Source organism: Maniola hyperantus, chromosome 1, assembly GCF_902806685.2.
Source record: "Maniola hyperantus chromosome 1, iAphHyp1.2, whole genome shotgun sequence".
In the NCBI taxonomy this organism is placed as follows: domain Eukaryota; kingdom Metazoa; phylum Arthropoda; class Insecta; order Lepidoptera; family Nymphalidae; genus Maniola; species Maniola hyperantus.
Window position 1 is genome coordinate 14,124,872 of NC_048536.1, and position 21,213 is coordinate 14,146,084.

Here is a 21,213-nt window from a genome sequence, read left to right on the forward strand (position 1 = left end):
TGCAGAAAATCTCAGCTGCATTTATGTAAATTTCTATGAGTCCATAGTTATAAATAGAGCCGTAGGCGGCATGCAGATAAGATTTGGCTTTACAAAGGTCTAATTAAATTCTTTATGGTAATGTGTGCAAATTACAAACTATGTCTTAAAACTCCATGTTCTCAAATTTTGTGAAGTTGCCAATCCGCATTGGGCCCGCGTGGCAGACTATCGCCTAAACCCTTCTCACTCTGAGAGGAGACAACTTTTTACACGATCGACTGCCCAAAAAAAAGGAGTGTTATATTTCAGAGTTCATGTTATCATGTATGTATGTATCATCATCATGTATGTGAGTTTCTTTGTTCCACCATAACTTCTAAATGCCTGAACAAATCTGGATGTATGGTTGTATCTGGTGGTATCGTTAGAATCCTTACATCATCCCGAGAGAGACTGGGACTTCCACACGCCACGGTCTTCCGGCGCCCAAATCCAGCGGCTCCCTGCAACTCGTTTGATATCGTCTATCCACCTATACTGAAAATACAGCAATAATATACTCGTACCTTTATATGATGCTCCGCCCCGTCTTCAGGGCGGCGATACACGAGCTCGTCGAAGCGCGGCCGGTCCTCCGGAAGCATGAACTCCCGGATTTCCGTTAGAAGGGAATACTGCCAACAAGCATCAATAATTTATTGAAAGTAAAACTTTATTTCATTTTAAAATACCTCTCTGTATACATGACTAGATGATGCCCGCAACTCCATCCGCGTGGATTCGTGTTTTTTGAAATCCCGTGGGAACTCTTCAATTTTCCGGGATAAAAAGTAGCCTATGTCCTTTCCGGGGATATAAGCTAACTATGTACCAAATTTCGTCAAAATCGGTTAAACGGTTGGGCCGTGAAAGGCTAGCAGACAGACAGACAGACAGACACACTTTCGCATTTATAATATTACTATGGATAACTTTACTACAAAGCGTATACAACTATACATACGTGGTAGCTTAACAATTATTATACAAGTTTAGACTACAGTGTTTGCAGTCAATTAAATTATTGTAAGTAGAGGCTAAGAATTTGAGGAGGCTCCTTTTTGTTTTTTTTTCCTTCTACACCCAACGTGATTGCCAACGTGGGTAGTTTTTTTGCAGGCTTTTTAATTTGTTTTCGTATGAATCGATGAGCCTATTTGCGTCCACTAGGCAGACTTATTTAACCGAGCAAAGTGAGTTATTCAAGCCTATTGAGGTACATTTTCATTTATCCGTCTGTCCGAGTCTTATAAGTTCCAAACCAATGAACATAGCAAAAAGTACTATATATTATATATTATATATACTATATACTATATACTATATACTATATACTATATATTAGTCATTAATATAATTGATCAAACAGAAATAAATACAGTACACTTTATCCTTGTAATAGTTTCATAGATCTATAAATAAGCTCTAAATAATCGATACGACACGAGGTTAGATTGAGATTGAGACACGTTGAGACATAAATCTGTCTCGTATTATTTCTGTCTCAAGTCTATAAATAATGATAAATATAGTTTGAAAAGAGACAAAAAGGAAGCCGTAAAACTCAGCAACGTCTACAAGAATGCTCCGCCCGAAAAAGTCTTAATCACATCGGTACAATAGGTATGCTAATACCGTATTCAAATGCCCCGGAATTACATCAGTCTCATTTAATGAATTACAAACGCACAATTTAACCTCAATTACGGAGATCGGGCATCATAAACATTTTGTTTTCGCGAAAAAATAATTACACGCTTCATTTAGACGTTACCGTTTTATAACTGTTTTATTTACAGGTGGAAATGAGTTATTTACCTGCTATTTTTTTTTTAGGTACAAAAGATTTTTTAATACTAAGTATGTAAACATAAAAAATAAATCACAATACTGATTATTAACATAACTAGATAAATAATATTTTGTAGATATCTATGTGACTTATCTAATAACTATATAAATCATGACCGCGTGGAATGGTGCCAAGAATACTGGCTGCATTTCCGCGCTGGACAGCCAGGCTGATCCGTTGCGCAAAAAATGAGCTATTAATCGCGGTGAAATGTCTCGTAAATTTTTTTTTGCACTAAGACTCTATGGCCCCAGGGTCTCCACGGCAAACGGCACAAAAATGTAACTCTCTATAAGAGAGGCATACTTGCGCCGCTTGCCGTTTTCAGCTGTTTCTGCTGCGGCTCCCGGTCTTGATGCTGTCTTCCTGATATGACACGGGGCCAATGTGTCAACGCAAGTTAATAATAATGCTATTTAGGTATATATCCATTAGGGGCTTAGGCTACCCGTGTTTGATACCTTACTGTAAAGGATCGTTTCTCGTATAGGTAGGTAGAGCACTGTACCTAAAACTTTTACATCTGAGTTTTAAATAATGTTGTTTATACGTACACAATTTTTTTTGATTTTTCATACAGATATACCTAATATGCTCTGTGATATTATATATTTTCATCAACGTACAAAGTGAACCATATTATGTTAATTTCGAAAGGAAAAAGCCTAAAATATTTTTAGCTAAACAGCTGTTTTATTTTACTGATTGAAAATACATACTTAAATTCATAATCGACAGAACCTCACGGCTTAGGTATGTTGACACCACCCTCAGAATTCAGGAGTTGGAACCATGACGCTCTTTATGACTGTATTTTTTGTCGTATTGTGGACGTGAGTTACTAATAAATAGTATAATTATTATTATTGTGAGATTTAGAATTTCCATTTTGTTAAATCAACTAACTGAGCCGCTCCGGCTTCGCTCGGATACTGAAAATCTTTTCTTACTCCTACGTTATGTGTACGTTACTACTTATATTGTAAACTAGCTGACCCGCCCCGGCTTCGCTCGGGTGGAGTATTTCGGACTGGCAGTGTCATCGTGAAGCCGTTGCTTGATACCTAAAATATCAATTCACTATCAGAAATTCTAAAATCCCCACGATTTAGGACTTTAGTACTTTGCAACATCAGGATTGAGGAGTTAGGATCCGAAGTTCAATGATATAGCCTATGCTTGGTACCTAAATTAATTTTGCATCATCCGCAGTTACTGAAACATTATAGTTTAGGAGTGCTGTACCCTACATCATCAGGGTTGAGGAGTTGGGACTTGAAGTCTGAGAATAAAGTCGTTGCTTGGTACCTACAATATGAATTCACTATGAACACTTCCTGAATCTTGATAACTCAGGCGGGCAGTAACCCTGCAGCATCAGGATTAAGGAGTTGAATTCAGAATTTTTTATGTGACCACCACGAAAACTTTTTTTGTTGATTTAAAAAAATATTTGCAAATCGGTCCAGAAACCTCGAAAAAAATGATGTAGAAAAAAGAACCACCTCCTTTTTGACAGTCGGTTAAAAACCGATGACCTTGAAATATTTACGGAATAATCTTTAAAATATCCCCTTTCTAACAAAAAAAAGAATGAATGAAATCGGACAACGCGTTAATGAATTACAACTCAGTATACATTTTAACTTTCATCCCCTCTCCTACGGGAACCATGCTGAATTTCGAGATAATAAGTGTCCTATATTCTTCCTCATAGTATGACCTCAAATCGTACCAAGTTTCATTGAAATCCATACAGTAGTTTCAGCGTGATGCGCGGCCGTGATACAGACAGACAGACAGACAGACAGACAGACAGACAGACAGACAGACAGACAGATAGACAGACAGACAGACAAAAATGGAAAAAATTACAGTTTTGGGTTCAGTATCGATTATAGAGTGCCCTCGAAAAAAAATTTTCAAAATATCTTCAATGTACCTACAGAATTTGACCTGTTACAGTTTTATTATAAGTATTGATGATTGATAAGTTACAGCTAGGTATGTGTTAAACTAACTTCTAAACTTCCTCAACCCAGAGGTTTGGGCTTATCCATTGCTATCAAATTATACTTAGTTCTTACTTACTTTTTGTTGTGTGTCTAGTAGATCTCGCAGCACGGTGAGGAAGGCGTCAGGAGTTAGCCGCCTCGACGCATATTCCTCCATGTAGTAGGCGAGTGCTGGTATATCGCTCTGCGGCAGCAACGACTTGGCTTTCTGCTCCACGGCCGTCGCTGCCGCACCTCTTCTTTTCCCCCAGCCGCTTATCCTGTGAGCAAGGAAACCCTTTACATTAATGTGTCATAGCATTAAATACCATATTTTGTAAAGATAGAGCCGATTTTAGATTGAAAGTGGTTTGAAAAATGGTTCCAAAATATTGCAAAAGATTCCAGCCGGGAAATGACAGTACCAATCGAAATAATCCGACCCTGATTTCTACTGAGCGTTGTGATTAGACTATTTAGAATTCAATTTCGCTAAAAGCTACAATTCAGAATCAAATTACACAAAAATAAGCCGGCCAAGTGCGAGTCGGACTCACGCACGAAAGGTTCCGTACCATTATCTGTAAAAACGAGCAAAAAAAATCACGTTTGTTGTATGAGAGTCCCCTTAAATATTTATTTTATTCTGTTTTTAACCGACTTCAAAAAAAGGAGGAGGTTCTCAATTCGTCGGAATCTTTCTTTTTTTGGCAACAGAAATACGTCATCTGTGTAAATTTCAACTGTTAAACTATCACGGTTCATGAGATAGACGGACAGCCAGACGGACGGACAGCGGATTCTTAGTAAATGTTAGTAATCGTTAGTAAAAAAGTAAATCAAACTTCATCATAAGACGAAAAATGGTACAATTTTACAACATAAAGGTATGTAACTTAGGTATAAACTTGGTTAGGTACATAAAACTATGTTCGAAGAGAAAGGAAAAATCCGTGGTGTGCGAGAGGAATAAAAGGGAATACACGATGATAAAATATAGTCGCCGAGAGCCGCCGCGCTGGTCATGTGCGGCTCTACAATTCCGTATATAGTGTTCTGAGTATAGGATGGAAATCCGTATCTAAATTATGTCAATGGTCGAGCTATGGACGACTATCGTTTTACTTACACAAGTGCATAACATAATATCAATAAGTATTATCGTTTATAATACTTATTGATTATTATGTCTTAAAGGCTTCATTTTGCAAGAAATTATCGTGTGGAGCGTGTGGGTATGTCAATTTTCATCATGTGTTCATGATAATGATTCAAACATTGGATGAACTGCTGATTGCATCAAACCGAATAATTGTACAGTACACTAATCGATGGTGCATTATAATCAATCACCAAATAAAGTTTGTATACGTTTAAAAATTAACCTTTTCAAGTTTATTAAGTTTGAGTTTGTAAAAGTAACAAGTGGCTGTCATTTTAGTTCAAAGTTTGGGTCTAAAATTATATATTATGTAAAGTGATTCCGCTTGCACGAGACCGGGTAGGAAGTCGGAACATCAAACCTCAAAGGCAACGTCCTAACTCGTCGTATAAACATCGTATACGCGCTCGAGCCATAAATATTACCCCGCAAACGACTGTAGTAAAAATTATTATTTTATACGAGTATAAGAGTATTTATAGGTCCATGGGGTATAACAGTATTTTCTAACAATACTTAATTGTTTATAGAGATCGATGAGCAATGCTCATTATTTACTTATTCGTTGTAAAATGTTCTTCCATCGCAAGAGGCTCGTTAAATTAATAGCGCTAGGAATTAAAACCAGAGAGATACGAGTATCTTATTGTCACTAGTCGTGTCTAGTGTTATTTACGATAATCAAGGGTCACCACAAACAGCCACGATGAACCATTAAATAACTAAACAGCGAATGAAAAATTATATCATTTTTAAGATCTTATAAAAATAAACTTTGATTAGACCATGTATGAAATATCGTCACTTAAGAACGGCTCGACCTATTTGCTTGATTCTTTTTGTTGTGTTCATGATTCTCAGGACGACGATTTTTCTGGGAAATCACCGGAAAAGTCAGAAATTTGGATTGTATTTTTGTATAAATATCTAAATCGGTACAATTCTCATCTTGTTCAGAAGTAAATCTACACCTGTGCGAAGCCGGGAGGGGTCGCTAGTTTCCAATAAAAATATGATAAAACATATCTAATTTCTAGATGCTAGTTTATAAAATTTAGAATATACATTAGCTATACATTTTATATCTCTTTCGATAACAAAGAGGGGTTATTTTGGGTTCCTGATATCGCCTGATTCCGTCTCTCATGTACGAGTCGTAAAAACGTCCAGTACAATGTAGATTGTATGTACCGTAATAAATTTTATGAAACCCAATCTTTTGAAAATCGTCGGATACGGATACCCTGTATCTCTTGAATATATTATTTCAGGAGATGCGCACACTGGTAAATTACAGCACCCGGAATTTTACGGCTACCCTCAAATTTCCTAAAACGTCTCATAAAATTGTTTATTACACTCCATAGGGATAGCCCACAAAGCCTTGCAGGAATCTTTGAGTATGTTACAATTACAGCCATTACATGACAAAGGGTGATAATAACAGCTGCAATTTTGAGGGACCTATTCATCAGTACCCTTACGTTTGGCCGTTCTAAGTCATATCTTAGTACTTAGGTACTGCATCTCGTTCTCCATACGCCGTACACGCATGGGGCACCTTCCCGACGTCCCTCACGAGGAGCGACATCCTCTTGTGGTACTTGAGCTGCGCGACCGCTTTATCGTGCGTCACGTCGACGAAAGATTGCCCGTTCCACGTCGTACCTATACTTACTTCCCGTTCTCCATACCACATGAGTATCCATATGCTGTACACGCATGGGGCACCTTCACGACGTCTCTCACGAGGAGTGACATCCGCTTGTGGTACTTGAGCTTCATTGTGCCTCACGTAGGCGAGCGTTTGGCCGTTGTAAGTCATATACTTACTTAGGTACTGCATCTCGTTCCCCATATGCCGTACACGCATGGGGCACCTTCCCGACGTCCCTCACGAGGAGTGACATCCTCTTGTGGTACTTGAGCTGACCGACCGCTTCATCATGTGTCACATCGACGAACGATTGCCCGTTCACTTCCAGGATTTGATCACCCACCTAACAACAAAAAACAAAGTTTATAAGAACCTCCTGAACATGACACCTGACATGGCGAGTCGAAACAATTTTGGTGTACCCTGATCCTTGTTAAATACTTATGTATTTTAAAAGTATAATTAGGCTTTTTAGATAGTTTTTAAAAAAACTGGCGTTTAATAAATAATGACCGCCAAAGTTTTTATCAACTATAGCATGGCTACGGAATACCACATTATGTGTATTCTTCATGCATAAGTTTCACTTCTGGCACCTATAATAATATTATAAGAGGTAAAACTTTGTTAGTTTGTATGTAGGTGGTAATCTCCAGAAGTAATAAAACTTCTTTCATTGATAGATATTATATAGAGTGTTATTGGCTAGAAATTATCTCACTTGGAAGAAGGCAAAGGTATTAGAAAAAAATTAAACAAAATAATATGTTTGAGAAGTCTACATAATTGACAGCAAAGATAAATTTCAAACGTGGGCGGCCAGGGGGTGAGTCTGAAATCCGTGCACAATAAATCTTACCTCACACCTTTTTCCGGACTTATACAGATAACATGTACAAAGAAATACATCGAATATAGCTATGTATGTGTTGCATATTTTTTTAAATAGAGATAGCGAGCAAACGAGCTGGCGGGTCACCTGGTGTTAAGTGATTACCGCCGCCCATGAACATTTGCAGCACCAGAGGAACCGCCGATGCGTTGCCGGCCTTTTAGGAATTTGTTGGTCCGCCCCTTGAATAACCCCATGTTGTACGTAATCTAGTGGGAACCCCGCCGATGGGAGTTGGTTGCATATTTTATTTTCCTTTCTTTAAGTTTATTATTTAACCATAGATCTCACTACCAGTAATCTAAAGGTCAGAGTTTTGCATCACTAATAATATAAATATGTAATTCACATAATACAGTTTTTGCGTGTGTAGAGATCCATCTCTACACACGCAATATGTATATCTGATGTATATATATAATTATAATAAATATTATGAGATGTACAGTGTGTAAGTTTCCAGTTTAACAAAGTGTCCCATCTTCCAGTATGAAGATGATCAAGACGTGTGCCCGTCCACACTAAATGATCGAAATAACCTAAACCTTAGGTATGTTACGTTAGAAGCTATACTGAGGCTGAATATTACGTGAATTAGGCCCTTTTTACAAATTGTTAGTTACCAAATTAAATCGCTGTGATGAATCAAATCGGTGGTGAAAATATTATTAAAAAGTGATAAGATATTCTCATTGCCATATATCACGCCATTGCCACGCCTAGCAGAAATAAAAGAAAAATTCAGCTTATTTTGCAGCTATCGAAGTCTTCAATGACCTTTACTGTCTCACTGACCTAGTTTCAGATGAGGGATGAAGGAAACTAATATGCCGTTTATAACTGACTCTAACTTTTGGTTATGATGTTCATTATTTCTTATTGAGGTAATCATATCTTATGTTCTTGATGATATGTAATTTAAAATGTAATTTTCTTTTTACCTAATCGTAAACAAATGAGATAAAACGTCATTAAAACTTTAAAAAGTTTAATTACTGATGAACTACTTTACCACATAATTAATCACTTCAAGGCAACACCGACCGCGACGCTTCAAAACTTTTTTCAAAGTTTTACATTCCCGAAATTTTGAAAATACAAACCAATTTTGTACTTTGTTGAGAACAAGAGAACTTTCGAGTAAAGCTTTTACATTACTTTAGACCGCATCGAGGTTAACAAGAGTTGCATTTTTACGAGTAAGTGGATGCTAATCATGACTAATATTCTTTTTTCCCCTCCAACTAAGCGTCAAGCTTGTGCTAGGTAGGTACGACAATAGTGCAACGGGTGAGGTTTGAACCTACTTAATATGTTATCTAAGTATTTTCTGAAGCAATATCATACATTGTATCTCTATTTTACATCAATCCTATCTTGGATCTGTACCCGTAGTACAAGACTTTACGTCTCACCAAACCAAACCAAATTCGAGAGTCGAAATACTTCCGCGTTACAGTAAAATGGACCTAAACAGCCTTGAATTAAAGTCAAATATTCAATGCCACTGATTTTAATTTCGCAATGTTTCCGCTTGGAGCGCTGGCTGTAGAAGTGTAGACAAACTTGAGCTTTAAAACAAGGCGTTTAAGATCCAGTTTACTGTAACGCGGAAGTATTTCGACTCTCGAATTTGGTTTGGTTTGGTGAGACGTAAAATCTTGTACTACGGGTACTGAATAACAATATTTGTAGCGTTTAAACAATCGTGAGCAATATTTTTCTTATTGACACTTTTACACTAAGACTTTTTAGTCCACAAAACTGACTTGGTAAGACTTTAATCTATTACATGAAAAATTATTCAATGGAGCAGTAATTATACCGTCAATTTGATCGGGCTATTATCAAATTAAGTCATTTTGAAATGAATAAGCAGTATTCTTCTTCTTTGTCGTATCACTCTTGGCAGAGCGGTCGTGGTCATCACGAAGCAACGTCTTTGAGGGCAGATGTTATACGCCTCACGAGCATTCGCCATTTCTCCCTGCTGGCCGACATACAGCCTGGTACACTCGTGCAAAGGACCGCCCACAGCAGACTTAATTTGGTCGGTCCATCGCATCGCATCGCAAGCAGTATTAACATACCATAAGTCCTGCACGATCTGCCACTGAATCCTTATCCACGCCAGTGATATAGATGCCCAGGTTGTATTCCAGGCCTCCGCGTATCATCAGTCCCAAGGATTGGCCCGGTTCAATACAAAGATCCACCTAAGAAAAAAAATGTACACTTAAAATAACTAGATAGTGTAGGAAATGGAAATACTTAAATTCACAGAAAGGAAATTGAAATATGAACCTATCTTAACGACAACGCTACCTACGCTCGCACAAGCGGTGTCATTTTAAACAAAAAAATTGCGAGCTGCAACTCTATTTTGTTTACAACATGATGCCCAGACTCCCAGTATGCTCCAGTGGCATACTAATTTTGACAGCTTAATAAACTTCGATAAATTTTTATTTGAACTAAATTATATTTATAGTACTTAAGTATAGGTACTAATTTAGTTTAATAGAACCTATAGAGTTATGCAATTCCTTGGTCCTACTCAGTGGCTTTAAAGTTTTGTGGCTGCCAAAAGACATGTGTGACAATTTTTTTATGTTATTGAGTACGAATACGAGTGTACTTCTTGACTTTATACTTTAGAGAAAATCAACATCAGTTGTTTTTGCAACAAAGTCGTCGTCTGAACAAAATTCGATATAGGTAGATAGACCTGGTGTTTCAATACAAAAAATTATACCTACCTACAATCGGAAATTCAAACATACATCGAAAAGCTTACGACTTTTTAGGGTTCCGTACCTCAAAAGGAAAAACGGAACCCTTATAGGATCACTTTGTTGTCTGTCTTTCTGTCTGTCTGTCTGTGTGTAGGGTTAGATCACACAAAAATAATTAAATTGTGGTCATGAACTAATAATTAGTATTTTCAACATTTCACACAAGTGAGTGACTATATCAAGTGGGGTATCATATGAAAGGTCTTCACCTGTACATTCTAAAACAGATTTTTATTTATTTTTATGCATCATAGTTTTTGAATTATCGTGCAAAATCTCGAAAAAATACGACTGTAGTACGGAACCTTCATTGCGCGAGCCTGACTCGCACTTGGCCGGTTTTAGTAATGTAACCACAACAAAAGCACCTCAAACTTTTCATACAGAGCTCGCGTGACCAAAACTCAGTCATGAATCACTGCCCTTAGCTGGGTGTACTGCTGACGTCACGGATCGATGCCGGCGCGGCGTTTCATAACCCCAAACGACTCGGTTAGTGACCACTGAGCTGCGATTAGCTTACACCCTGACTTGAGTACCATTACCAGGGTCTGCTCATATCATTCAAGTTTATTACTTGTCATTCTTTCCTAGCATGTCCCCGTTTTACCAGGGATTGTTAGGAGCCATTACCACGGTCTATTCGAAACATTGATGATAGTCTTCTTTCTTTCCTAACATATTATTCTTGTTCTTACGGGGTTAAGACTTTCTACATTGCTTTCTACTAAGAATTCGAACCCTCTGATGAGAATCAGAGGGTTCTGGGTTCGAATCCCATACATGTGCCTCAAACTGTTTGAAGTTATTGCGCATTTTAAACAATCAAATAACATTTGCTTTAACGGTGAAGGAAAACATGGTGAGAAAATCTGCTTGCATGAAAGTTTTCAAATTGTGTGTACTTTTTAAACCTTTAAAAAGGCGTACAAAATATGCGCCATATTGAAAATTATGGCCCTTAAAATACCCCTATTTTAGGCTAAATTATTACATTTTATTTTTATTTATTTTCTATTATTTGTTTTCATCATATATAGACGCTTTTGAGTATGTCCCCACCCGTGAATACCCATTGATCGTAACGGAAAAATTGGAGCGACCAAGAAAAGCACTTTTAACCCAGCGAAGCTCGGATCTCCTGAGTTTAGTCAGTATCCCACAGTTAGCTACACAGCTACCAAATTCTAATTATATAATAATCGTCTCTGTGGTCACTAGCCAATCATTAAGATAACAGGAGTTTTAAATGTTACTCAAGTAGTAAAAGTTACCGGGGAATTATCGTGAGATAAGTAAAAGTTATTCAAGCTTCTACAAATTAATTATAATTATCTGCGTCAACTCTACTCACTTATGAGCCGAGCCTAGCCCCTCGCCTTGACCGAACGGTTATAGAGATCGTTGCTTCAGCAATAAAGCCTATTGTACTATACTGAAACAATTGGCTTTATCGGTTACTTTATTTGTTGGTTACATCATACATGTTGTTCCACTCAGCTACTGACTTCTGAAACTCGTATTTAATACTCTGCCCACACTTCACTTTCAAGATACGACAGGGGTTTTAAATGTTATTAAAGGTTACTGTGGAATCGTCATTAGATATCAAAGTAAAAGTTTGCCACGTTTCTACACATAATCTCTACTTACTTTACTTTGAGGCAAGCCTAGCCCCTTGCGTTGACCGGTCGATTAAAGAGATCGTTGTTGTTTCAGCAATAAAGCCTGTTATACTCTACTTAAACAATTGCTTTATTTGTTGGTTATATATTTCCCATTCAGCTACTGACTTCTGAAACTCGTATACTCTGCCAACACTTCATTTTCAGGATACGACCGGGGTTTCAATGTTAGTAAAAGTTACTGTGAAATCGTCACGAGATACCAAATTAAAAGTTTTCCGAGCTTTTACATACCTATAATCTGTGTCAACCCTACTCACTTTACTTATAAGCCAAGCCTAGTCCCTCCCGTTGACTGGTCGATCAAAGAGAACGTTGTTTTAGCGATAAAGCCTATTTTACTCTAACTACATAATTGTATTATCGGTTACTTTATTTGTTGGTTACATTGTTGTCCCATTCAGCTACTGACTTCTCAACTCAAATACACTGCCACCACTAGGACAATTCACTTTCAGGATATGACAGGGGGTACAGATATTTAAATGTGAATAAAAAGTACTAATTGTCATGGGATAGCAAAGTAAAAGTTTCTGAAGCGTCTACGTATTATCTGTGTCAACCCTACTCACTTTACTTATGTGCTGACTGCTGTACCCGTAGTACAAGATTTTACGTCTCACCAAACGAAACCAAATTCGAGAGTCGAAATACTTCCGCGTTACAGTAAAATGGACCTAAACAGCCTTGAATTGAAGTCAAATATTCAATGCCACTGATTTTAATTTCGCAATGTTTCCGCTTGGAGCGCTGGCTGTAGAAGTGTAGACAAACTTGAGCTTTAAAACAAGGCACTTAAGATCCAGTTTACTGTAACGCGGAAGTATTTCGACTCTCGAATTTGGTTTGGTTTGGTGAGACGTAAAATCTTGTACTACGGGTACAGAGCTTAGACCCTCGCCTTAACCGGTCGGTTAAAGAGATCGTTGTTTCTGCGATAAAGCCTATTGTACTCTACCTACACGATTGTTTTGTCGATTACTTTATGCGTTGATTACATGTTGGTTGGATGATCTATTTTTTTTTATTCACTATAATTTATGATTTCTTTTAATAGATACAACTTTTAATAGACATAACCCAACCCATTACCAAGTGGGTAGGGTGACATGGTAAACAGTGAACCACTAAAATTTCAAACATTTATAGATCCACCGTACGTGAATGTAGTTAAGAACTATTGGCATTAGACGAAAGGTAGTTTATTAAACTTGTGTTTTGCATATCAATTTCACCAATAATTGTAATAGTTTATAGGTAATATTGTTTTATTTAAAAGATGGCGAATGGTTCACTGTGTACCAGTATATGTACACAGTGAATCAGGGGGTGAGTCGACAGTGAACCAATGTGTACACAGTGAATCATCATTTTAATTACCTACATTTGTCACATATTTAAAAATATTTATTGATATAAATGTCGTTAAATAAAACTACAGTAAAGTAATTTTTAATCATTTCTTTATATATTTGTATTCTTTAGCAACAATCACATAAAATCAGTACAAAAAACAAACTAGTAGATAGTAGATACTAATTTAACTTACAAATCTAATTAGGAATACTGACTATATAAATTAAAGCCTGGATTTTTATATTTCCACTTATTAGTATTTTCACGTAAATCTTCTCATAGTTGAATATTTTAAATTACATTCTTGTGCTGCTTTGTGTATACTCATTCCGTTCTTTATAAGATCTACAGTTTTTTTCATGTCTTTTGCATCATGTCCGCCAATTTTTCGATTTTTTACTGTAGTTCGACACATTCTAAAACAAAAAGATGACTATTATTATATTAAGTATTAGATCTTCTATTAACGCCTTTTTTGTTCATAACAATAACAGTTGAAAGTTAATGCATAATAATTGTATCGGACATAATGAACAAAGTGATTGGTACACAGTGAACCATGGTCCACTGTGTACCCTACGATTTTGAGCCACTGTGTGCAGACACCACTTTCTAACCTATAAGGTTACATAACTATTAAACATACCAAATTCAAAGGATATTTATATATCTAAGTTATTAAGGAACAATTACTTTACACATGGAAACAGTGCAATATAATGTTACTAAATATACAACGATTCTAGAAAGAAAATAAATGAAAACACGTGTACTTACTTTTTTTGGCTCCAAGGACAAAACCATACACTGTGCCACCGTTACGGGCGGGAGAGCGCCGTCGACTGGGGAGTGCGGGAGGTGGTAGAAGGCAAATTGTTTCGCGTTTGCAGTACGGTTTAGCAACGTCGCGTTTTTGAGATATGAGTGGTGGTGCACTGTGTACTACTGGGCCACTGTTTACCACCTGACCCTAAGCATTGCTTGTCGTAGGAGCGATAGCCGTTGGAGCTGAAAAGTTCTAGAGTGGAGACCGCATTGACCGATGATATACCTAGAGGCTGACGGGAAGTGGCTCGATGAGGAAGGACCGGGTGTGAAGACGGTCTTAAAGAAGGTCCATGTCCAACAGTGGGCATCCACAGGCTGATTATGATGATGATTGCCACTCTTGACCACAATTGCCAATTTTTATTTTTGTAACTTTTGCTCCTTATATAATCTCTCTTCATTCAATGTCAACAAAGCGACCTCTTTGTCGTATTTACGCCAAGTATATAAACCTACGTCTACGTTTTAAGTACCAATGGCGACCCCAACGGCACCTTTATCGTGCTACGTGACTACGGGACGGATAAACGAAATCTCTAATCTACAAAGGGAAGTAAAATAACCAACAGAGTAGAGATAGGAAATGGTTCGCATTCCCTACTAAGCAAAACTTTAGCAAAAATATACTGAGCAAATCTCTTCTTTAGAGTTAAGTATGTGCTTGTTATTTTTATTTGTTCCCAAAATGTGTATAGGTAAGACGACTAAGATGACAAAGACGCATATTTTATTTTCATTGTAACGTGATACAAATAGAATCATAAGTTTATTGGGTGATGGCGCAGGCATGACAAAGTAATCCCTTCAACCGCAATTGCTTTCACCCGCCCTTAATATATCACCCAAATATTTGCGTGGGCTGAACCAGACACCCGTCTAGATATTTGTTTTGTGAAGGTTATTTATGGCATAATAATTAATATGATTAAAGATAACAGAAAAACAAAAAGACTTTAACTTTTTGATAACATGACGTATCATCAGTCTAGAGTCTAGACGATACCTTTATTCCTACCTACTTTGTTGTTAACCAGGATGAAATACCTACCAACAAAATGTTATGGCATTGAGTAGTATATATTAGAATCAGTTCTCAAGTCATTGTCTAGTGTTTTTGCAATATGAATTTTAGAAATACTAAGTAATAACTTAAGGAAATATTCTGAGCCACGGATAATTTTAAAATGATTACTTATTACGTTAATGGCACCCTCATTTTATGAGGTACGAATAAGCAGGTTAAAAAGAGTAGGTAAGTAACAACAAAATAACATAGTTTAAGAAACCGTTGTTCTTGATCTTATCGGTTTAATAATACTTTTTGGTAGTAGGTACGATACGCATACATGAGTTAGTTTTTTTTGTTCCGTTTTGATACGAAAAGCATTTCTACCTATTTATTAAGCTTCTACTTCCAGATATAATATATTATATATCGTGCGTTTTAATCTAAGTAGTTAGATTTATTGATATTTTACATGTATTTCACAGAGTTTTCCTAAATACACATAGGTACAAATCAATAATTTTTTCGTCACAGGAAATATTAAATATCAAGCAAAAGAATAATTATTGTCTTAACAACGTGCTCGTGAAATATTTCCACAACAGCTCAGCAACAAGAGACGCAATCAAGAATTCTGTATAGCTTAAGACTTTTTTTTTTTTTTTTTTAATACAATAAAACTTAAAGCTAGCCTTATCTAATTACTATATAAATCATGACCGCGTGGAATGGTGCCAAGAATACTGGCTGCATTTCCGCGCTGCCAGCCAGCCAGCCCTTCTGTCACCAGTTGAGGCTATTAATCGCGGTGAAATGTCTCGTAAAAAATTTTTAGCACTAAGACTCCATGGCCCCAGGGTCTCCACGGCAAACGGCACAAAAATGTAACTCTCTATAAGAGAGGCATACTTGCGCCGCTTGCCGTTTTCAGCTGTTTCTGCTGCGGCTCCCGGTCTTGATGCTGTCTTCCTGATATGACACGGGGCCAATGTGTCAACGCAAGTTGCGTCCCACATTAGCGCCCGTCCCCGTTCCCAGGGAACCAGCGTCAATCCATCAGGTCTCTTGCCATCATCCCGACTAATCCCTGCCGGCTCAATGAGCGCAGGAATATTTATGGTGGCAAGAGGTCTTTTAATTGTATCGTTAAGAGAGCCATGCCTAAACAGCCTACCGGAGCTCCTTTGGCAAGAGAGTCCGTGGATTCCAAATTTATCAACCTCTTTTCCACACGGACATCTGTGCTGATGGCACAGTGGTGTTCCCAATCTGAGACCTAGAACGCTAGACGCTTAAGACTTGCTTAAGACAAGTTCTGGATGTTGTGAGTTGTGACCTAGTTATCAATAGAACATTAAAGATGCGAGTTTAATCTATTGATATACCTACCTTCCACTATCCGACACACAATTTTAATCCCCTATATCTCAGCAACTTATATTATCTATCTTATTCCTTCATTTTGTATCAAATTCAGCTATCTCAGGCCGATAAACCGAAATTTGAGGCAAACTCGGTTTTTTCTGTCTCTGCGTTAACTTTCTCATCGCTGAGAATCGTGTCCCCTTTACTATGAATCACATAATGGGGATTATTTGGATAGTAGGTAATGCGGTGAACTCCTAGATACTTTTGACGAGGGTGAATTTCGATTCCAAGGTTTACAACGATTATTAACAGATGTTAATATAATAGCCGGGTCCGATGTCTCTAAAGCACAAAGGAAACAAAAATGTCAAACTCAATCTGAGTTCCAAATTCCATGCAGTTGCCCATTATTAACTAGCTTATTAGCATGCCAGATTTCAGCCCAAACCGTCTAGTAGTTTGAGCTGTGCGTAGATAGATCAGTCAGTCAGTAATTTTTTCCTATATTTAGACTAAAGCTGCTCAAAAGGAAAAGACATCTTCTTGTTCTACTAAACACAGGGTTCGGACTGGAGTTCCTTTAAGCACCACCAATAATAGACTATTTCTTACGATGCCATGTCTTAAATTGTGGCTGGTTGAAAAATTGCTTCCGTTTAAGATGTCACTAATAAGTACAAAGCAAGGTCTAACTTGGCCATGTCTGCATTCAGCAACATCAGAGATGTGATCGCAGTAAATTATAGAATAGAAAAGGCTCTTCGAATTGTACCTACTTTTATCATAGTTCAATAAAGCCCAGTTAGAAACGTAGGTGGTAAATAAAGGAGTGAGAAAATTGCACTATCTACGTTTTATTTCATTCAGCTTTATAAAAGCGAAAAATAAGAAAAATGGGAGCTACTCGTCGTCGCTTTTCAATTGCTTTTAAAATGACCATAAAGCTGGAAATATCTAAAAGCTTTTTATATAAATATTCGACGTGAATAAACTCTTGCATTTCCAGTAAGTAACCGTCATAAAATATCCAGATGCGATTTATTAGAGGCCTTTTGTAGAACACGAATACTTCGAAAAGAAAATGGATAATATTTATTTACGTATATTTCCTGTCATTGGAACGATTTATACACTTTTTAACAAACAAAAACATAGAGGAGATAAAATATGAATAGGTGTGATAGATATTCGCAAAAAAATCCGAATTCAGAAGTATGAAATTACCTAATGCGGTAGTAGATATATTGAGTCTACCCCATTTTAGAATTGTGAGTCAGGTAAGACAAACGAATTTCTATAATTTTAGCGATCTAAAAGATTTATCATAATCTTTTTTATTATTCTCATTATAAAAGAAAAAGGGCACATTTAATTTTCTAGGTCCAAGGGGTTTTGCTGCAGTTTTTGTTATTTAGATTTAGATCGAACTTCTTACTTACCCTTCGTATTGAACGATCTTTCGAAGCAGACCGTATCGGCCGTTGGGGCGGCGGTGACGCTGGTCTTCCATACCGATCCATCCACGAACATGACGCTCTGCCTACGAGCGCGCCAGCTGTTCGCACCACCATCGTCAACTGCCGGCAGGATTTTAGCATCTGTGAACAAAGCTGACATGCAATAGACTGCTATGATAAAGAAATCGAGAAAGAAACGTTTATATGTAAGTACAAGCAATGCAATATAAGAAGGAGCATTTTTCTAAGTGACTACTTGAGAGTTGATCCCCAAAATTGGTCTTCACTCTGTAAATTGTTATGCTACAGTATCTTCTGTGAATCCAGATTTTTTGGGGCTATAACTACTTAGTGTTTTGTTATTAATTTTTTATGGCAAATTACTTTTTCTATATTCTTAGACAGTATTACGTATGGTAGTAAGGTAAGGTAGTATGTACTTGATATGGGCTTATATATCGTTCGTGAAAAGTTAGAACAGAAGAATGTAAGTCTCTAAGAGTTCTTGTACACTAGTTAAATCGGAGCCCGAGAAAATACGGTTCCTAAAGACGTAATACTGTAATTTATACTGTACTAGCTGATGCCCGCGACTTCAACTGCGTGAATTTAATTTCAAATATCCCGTGGGAACTCTTTTTCCGGAATAAAAGTCACGGCCGAAGCCTCCCACTAGACCAGACCAAGAGACAAGTTAGAAATCATAAACTCCTGAATTGGGCATTTATGCTGGGAATCGAACCCGAGACCTCCGACTTGTAAGACTACAGCGCTCACCACTGCGCCAGGAAGTCGTCAAAATACTGTTTTATGAATGTAATTTTAATTAATTTTGCGATCGGAAATGACATCAAACGCGAAGAACCTTTATAAAGCTCGGCATCCACTAAAGCGGATACGGGCGGAGATGTCTTGAGCAGACATAGAGATAGAATATTAGATTAGTTAGCAGACCAATCAATTGATAATAAAAATTATCCCTTCATTTTTCAAAAATCTAACTTGAGTGGATACCAGGCTCTAAGCTTTTCCGAAAATGAATAAGAAGCGGACTCTGGTAACCTGTTAGGAAATCTAGATCCAAGAGGAAATATTATAGAAAGCTTGTGCAGTTTAGATAAATTTCAAAACCATGCCAGGGCCGTTGGCAGCCACATTACATCTTGTAAAACATTGCGATAGAAATGGCGGTACGTGCTTGTACTACGAACACAACTGCATTTCACTGACAATAGAACTGCAACATTCCTGAAATTCGGCCCGCAAATCTAAAGCTAATCTCTGAAATCCTTGACATTATTGTAGAAGATGGAATTTCGTATATCGCTGCAATATCACAATGTGGATGTACGATCAATTGGATCCTAATTCCGATGTCACTTACATAAAATGGAATTTAGGCATGTGTGACCTACTTAGTAGAGTAGGCATATCAAATATTTGCGCTAGTTAATCAATATGAAACCATGCTTGTAACATGTTGAATGGATGACCGTTTAGACTAATTTAGTGGCAAGTAGTTATATTACAGTAATAGCGACCTCCCGCGGCTTTGCTTGGCAAAAACATAAATTCTTTTTATTCCCTGTCCCGTGAAAATTTCGAAAATTCCGACTTTGTTCCTTACTTACGTTATACGCGGAACCTTTGTACAAAATTTTAGCTTTCTAGGACCAAGAGTATGAGCTGTTAATGATTCAGTCAGTAAGTCAGGACTTTTATTTTTATTTTATGATTATTTAGATTTCAAGTTCAAGATACCTATTCAGTACTCACCTAAGCATAAGTGTTTTACATGCTCTCTAAGGAGACTGGAACACAAGAGCTTATGTCCGTAGCCGAACAGGCTAGGCACTAAAACAACAAAGCAGTTCTCTCATCTATGCTATAAGGAATATAGTCTATAGTAGTTTAGGCTTACAGCACTTCACTCTCGCTTGATTAAAGGCGAGTAGACAATGCATTACAGTTCCACTATTCCCTCGACAAAGGCAAGGCTCATACATTGTACCAGACAATTTTTTTTCATAACAAACTAAACTCTCAACTTCAGCTTTTATAGGAACGAAGGCTAGAGAGGATTCTCTTGCAAAAAAACATTTTCATAACACAATAGAATTCCAGGCCATATTATTACAATAACGAGATTTAAAAAACCTTTGGAAAAATTGCTATTTCAACTTGTTCGTTTATGCGTTCCGTTAAAAATGTTCAACGCTAAAATATTGGCTTGAACATCAAGTCAAATTTATGACTAAAATGTTCATAGTTTTGAATAGGAATACTATCCAGAATATGTGTAGAAAATACAGCACAAAATAAATTGGAGGGTTTCGAACACAGATATTTAATAATACTACTAATTATTTAATACATAGCACACAATATAAAGTAAAAATGGTTCACACACAAAAAGGTTAAAATATAATAAGTAGATAAGATCTTCATTTCATTATTCTTTTAGGTTCCAAGGGACAATTTGAAAGCAGAAAAAATGCTAGTGGAATTCCTAGATGTCAGTCACACTCTTAAATTACCATATCTCTATGTGAAGCGCGCAGAAGTAGATTACATGAATATTTAAAGTGCAATATCGATGAGTTTTCGCCATCTCTGCATGAATTAGGTATATACATATAAGCTTTCCTTTCGACATAACTGTTATATTGAAAGAAATGCCCCTTCCTTTTGCCTGAAGCATCTAAAAGTTTCGCTTATTATTATCAAAGCTTTCGTAATCAAGTAGGTACAATAGAAAATTCGAAGCTACGGAAATTTTTGAATATTTTGATGTTTGAGGATTTGAAGTTTGGACACACGTAAAGTGCGACGGCAACGCGGTGCGATGACAACGCGCCATTCCTACTTTAAGGCGCAGCATGCATATCTTCATGGGGCTGAACAGATTTTATTGAATCATTACTAAGTTCTCTCTCGGTTAAGTTTTTCAACCTTTCAAACAAACAAAAAACGAAATCAAAATCAGTTTATCCGTTTGGGAGCTACGATGCCACAGACCAACACACAGACACACCCGTTAAACTTATAAAATTGTGAAATATTAATTCGGATTGGACGGAGCTATGAAGCAATATCGACAAAAATGATTCCAGAAAAATAAACTATCCTAAATATTAACA

The 21,213-nt window shown here is 37.0% G+C and overlaps 1 protein-coding gene across 6 annotated transcripts in view; it reads right to left on the reverse strand.

Annotated features, from left to right (window-relative positions):
• LOC117983340 (whirlin-like) overlaps positions 1-21,213 on the reverse strand; it is a 131,611-nt gene that overhangs the window by 73,244 nt on the left and 37,154 nt on the right. For all 6 annotated transcript variants that reach the window (XM_069499011.1, XM_069499025.1, XM_069499021.1 and 3 more), the window contains exons 7-11: positions 18,056-18,214; positions 9,669-9,794; positions 6,863-7,029; positions 3,965-4,148; positions 549-656 (exon numbers count right to left, since the gene is read on the reverse strand). In XM_069499011.1, the coding sequence (XP_069355112.1) occupies positions 549-656; positions 3,965-4,148; positions 6,863-7,029; positions 9,669-9,794; positions 18,056-18,214 (744 nt within the window). The remainder of the gene's footprint in view (positions 1-548; positions 657-3,964; positions 4,149-6,862; positions 7,030-9,668; positions 9,795-18,055; positions 18,215-21,213) is intronic.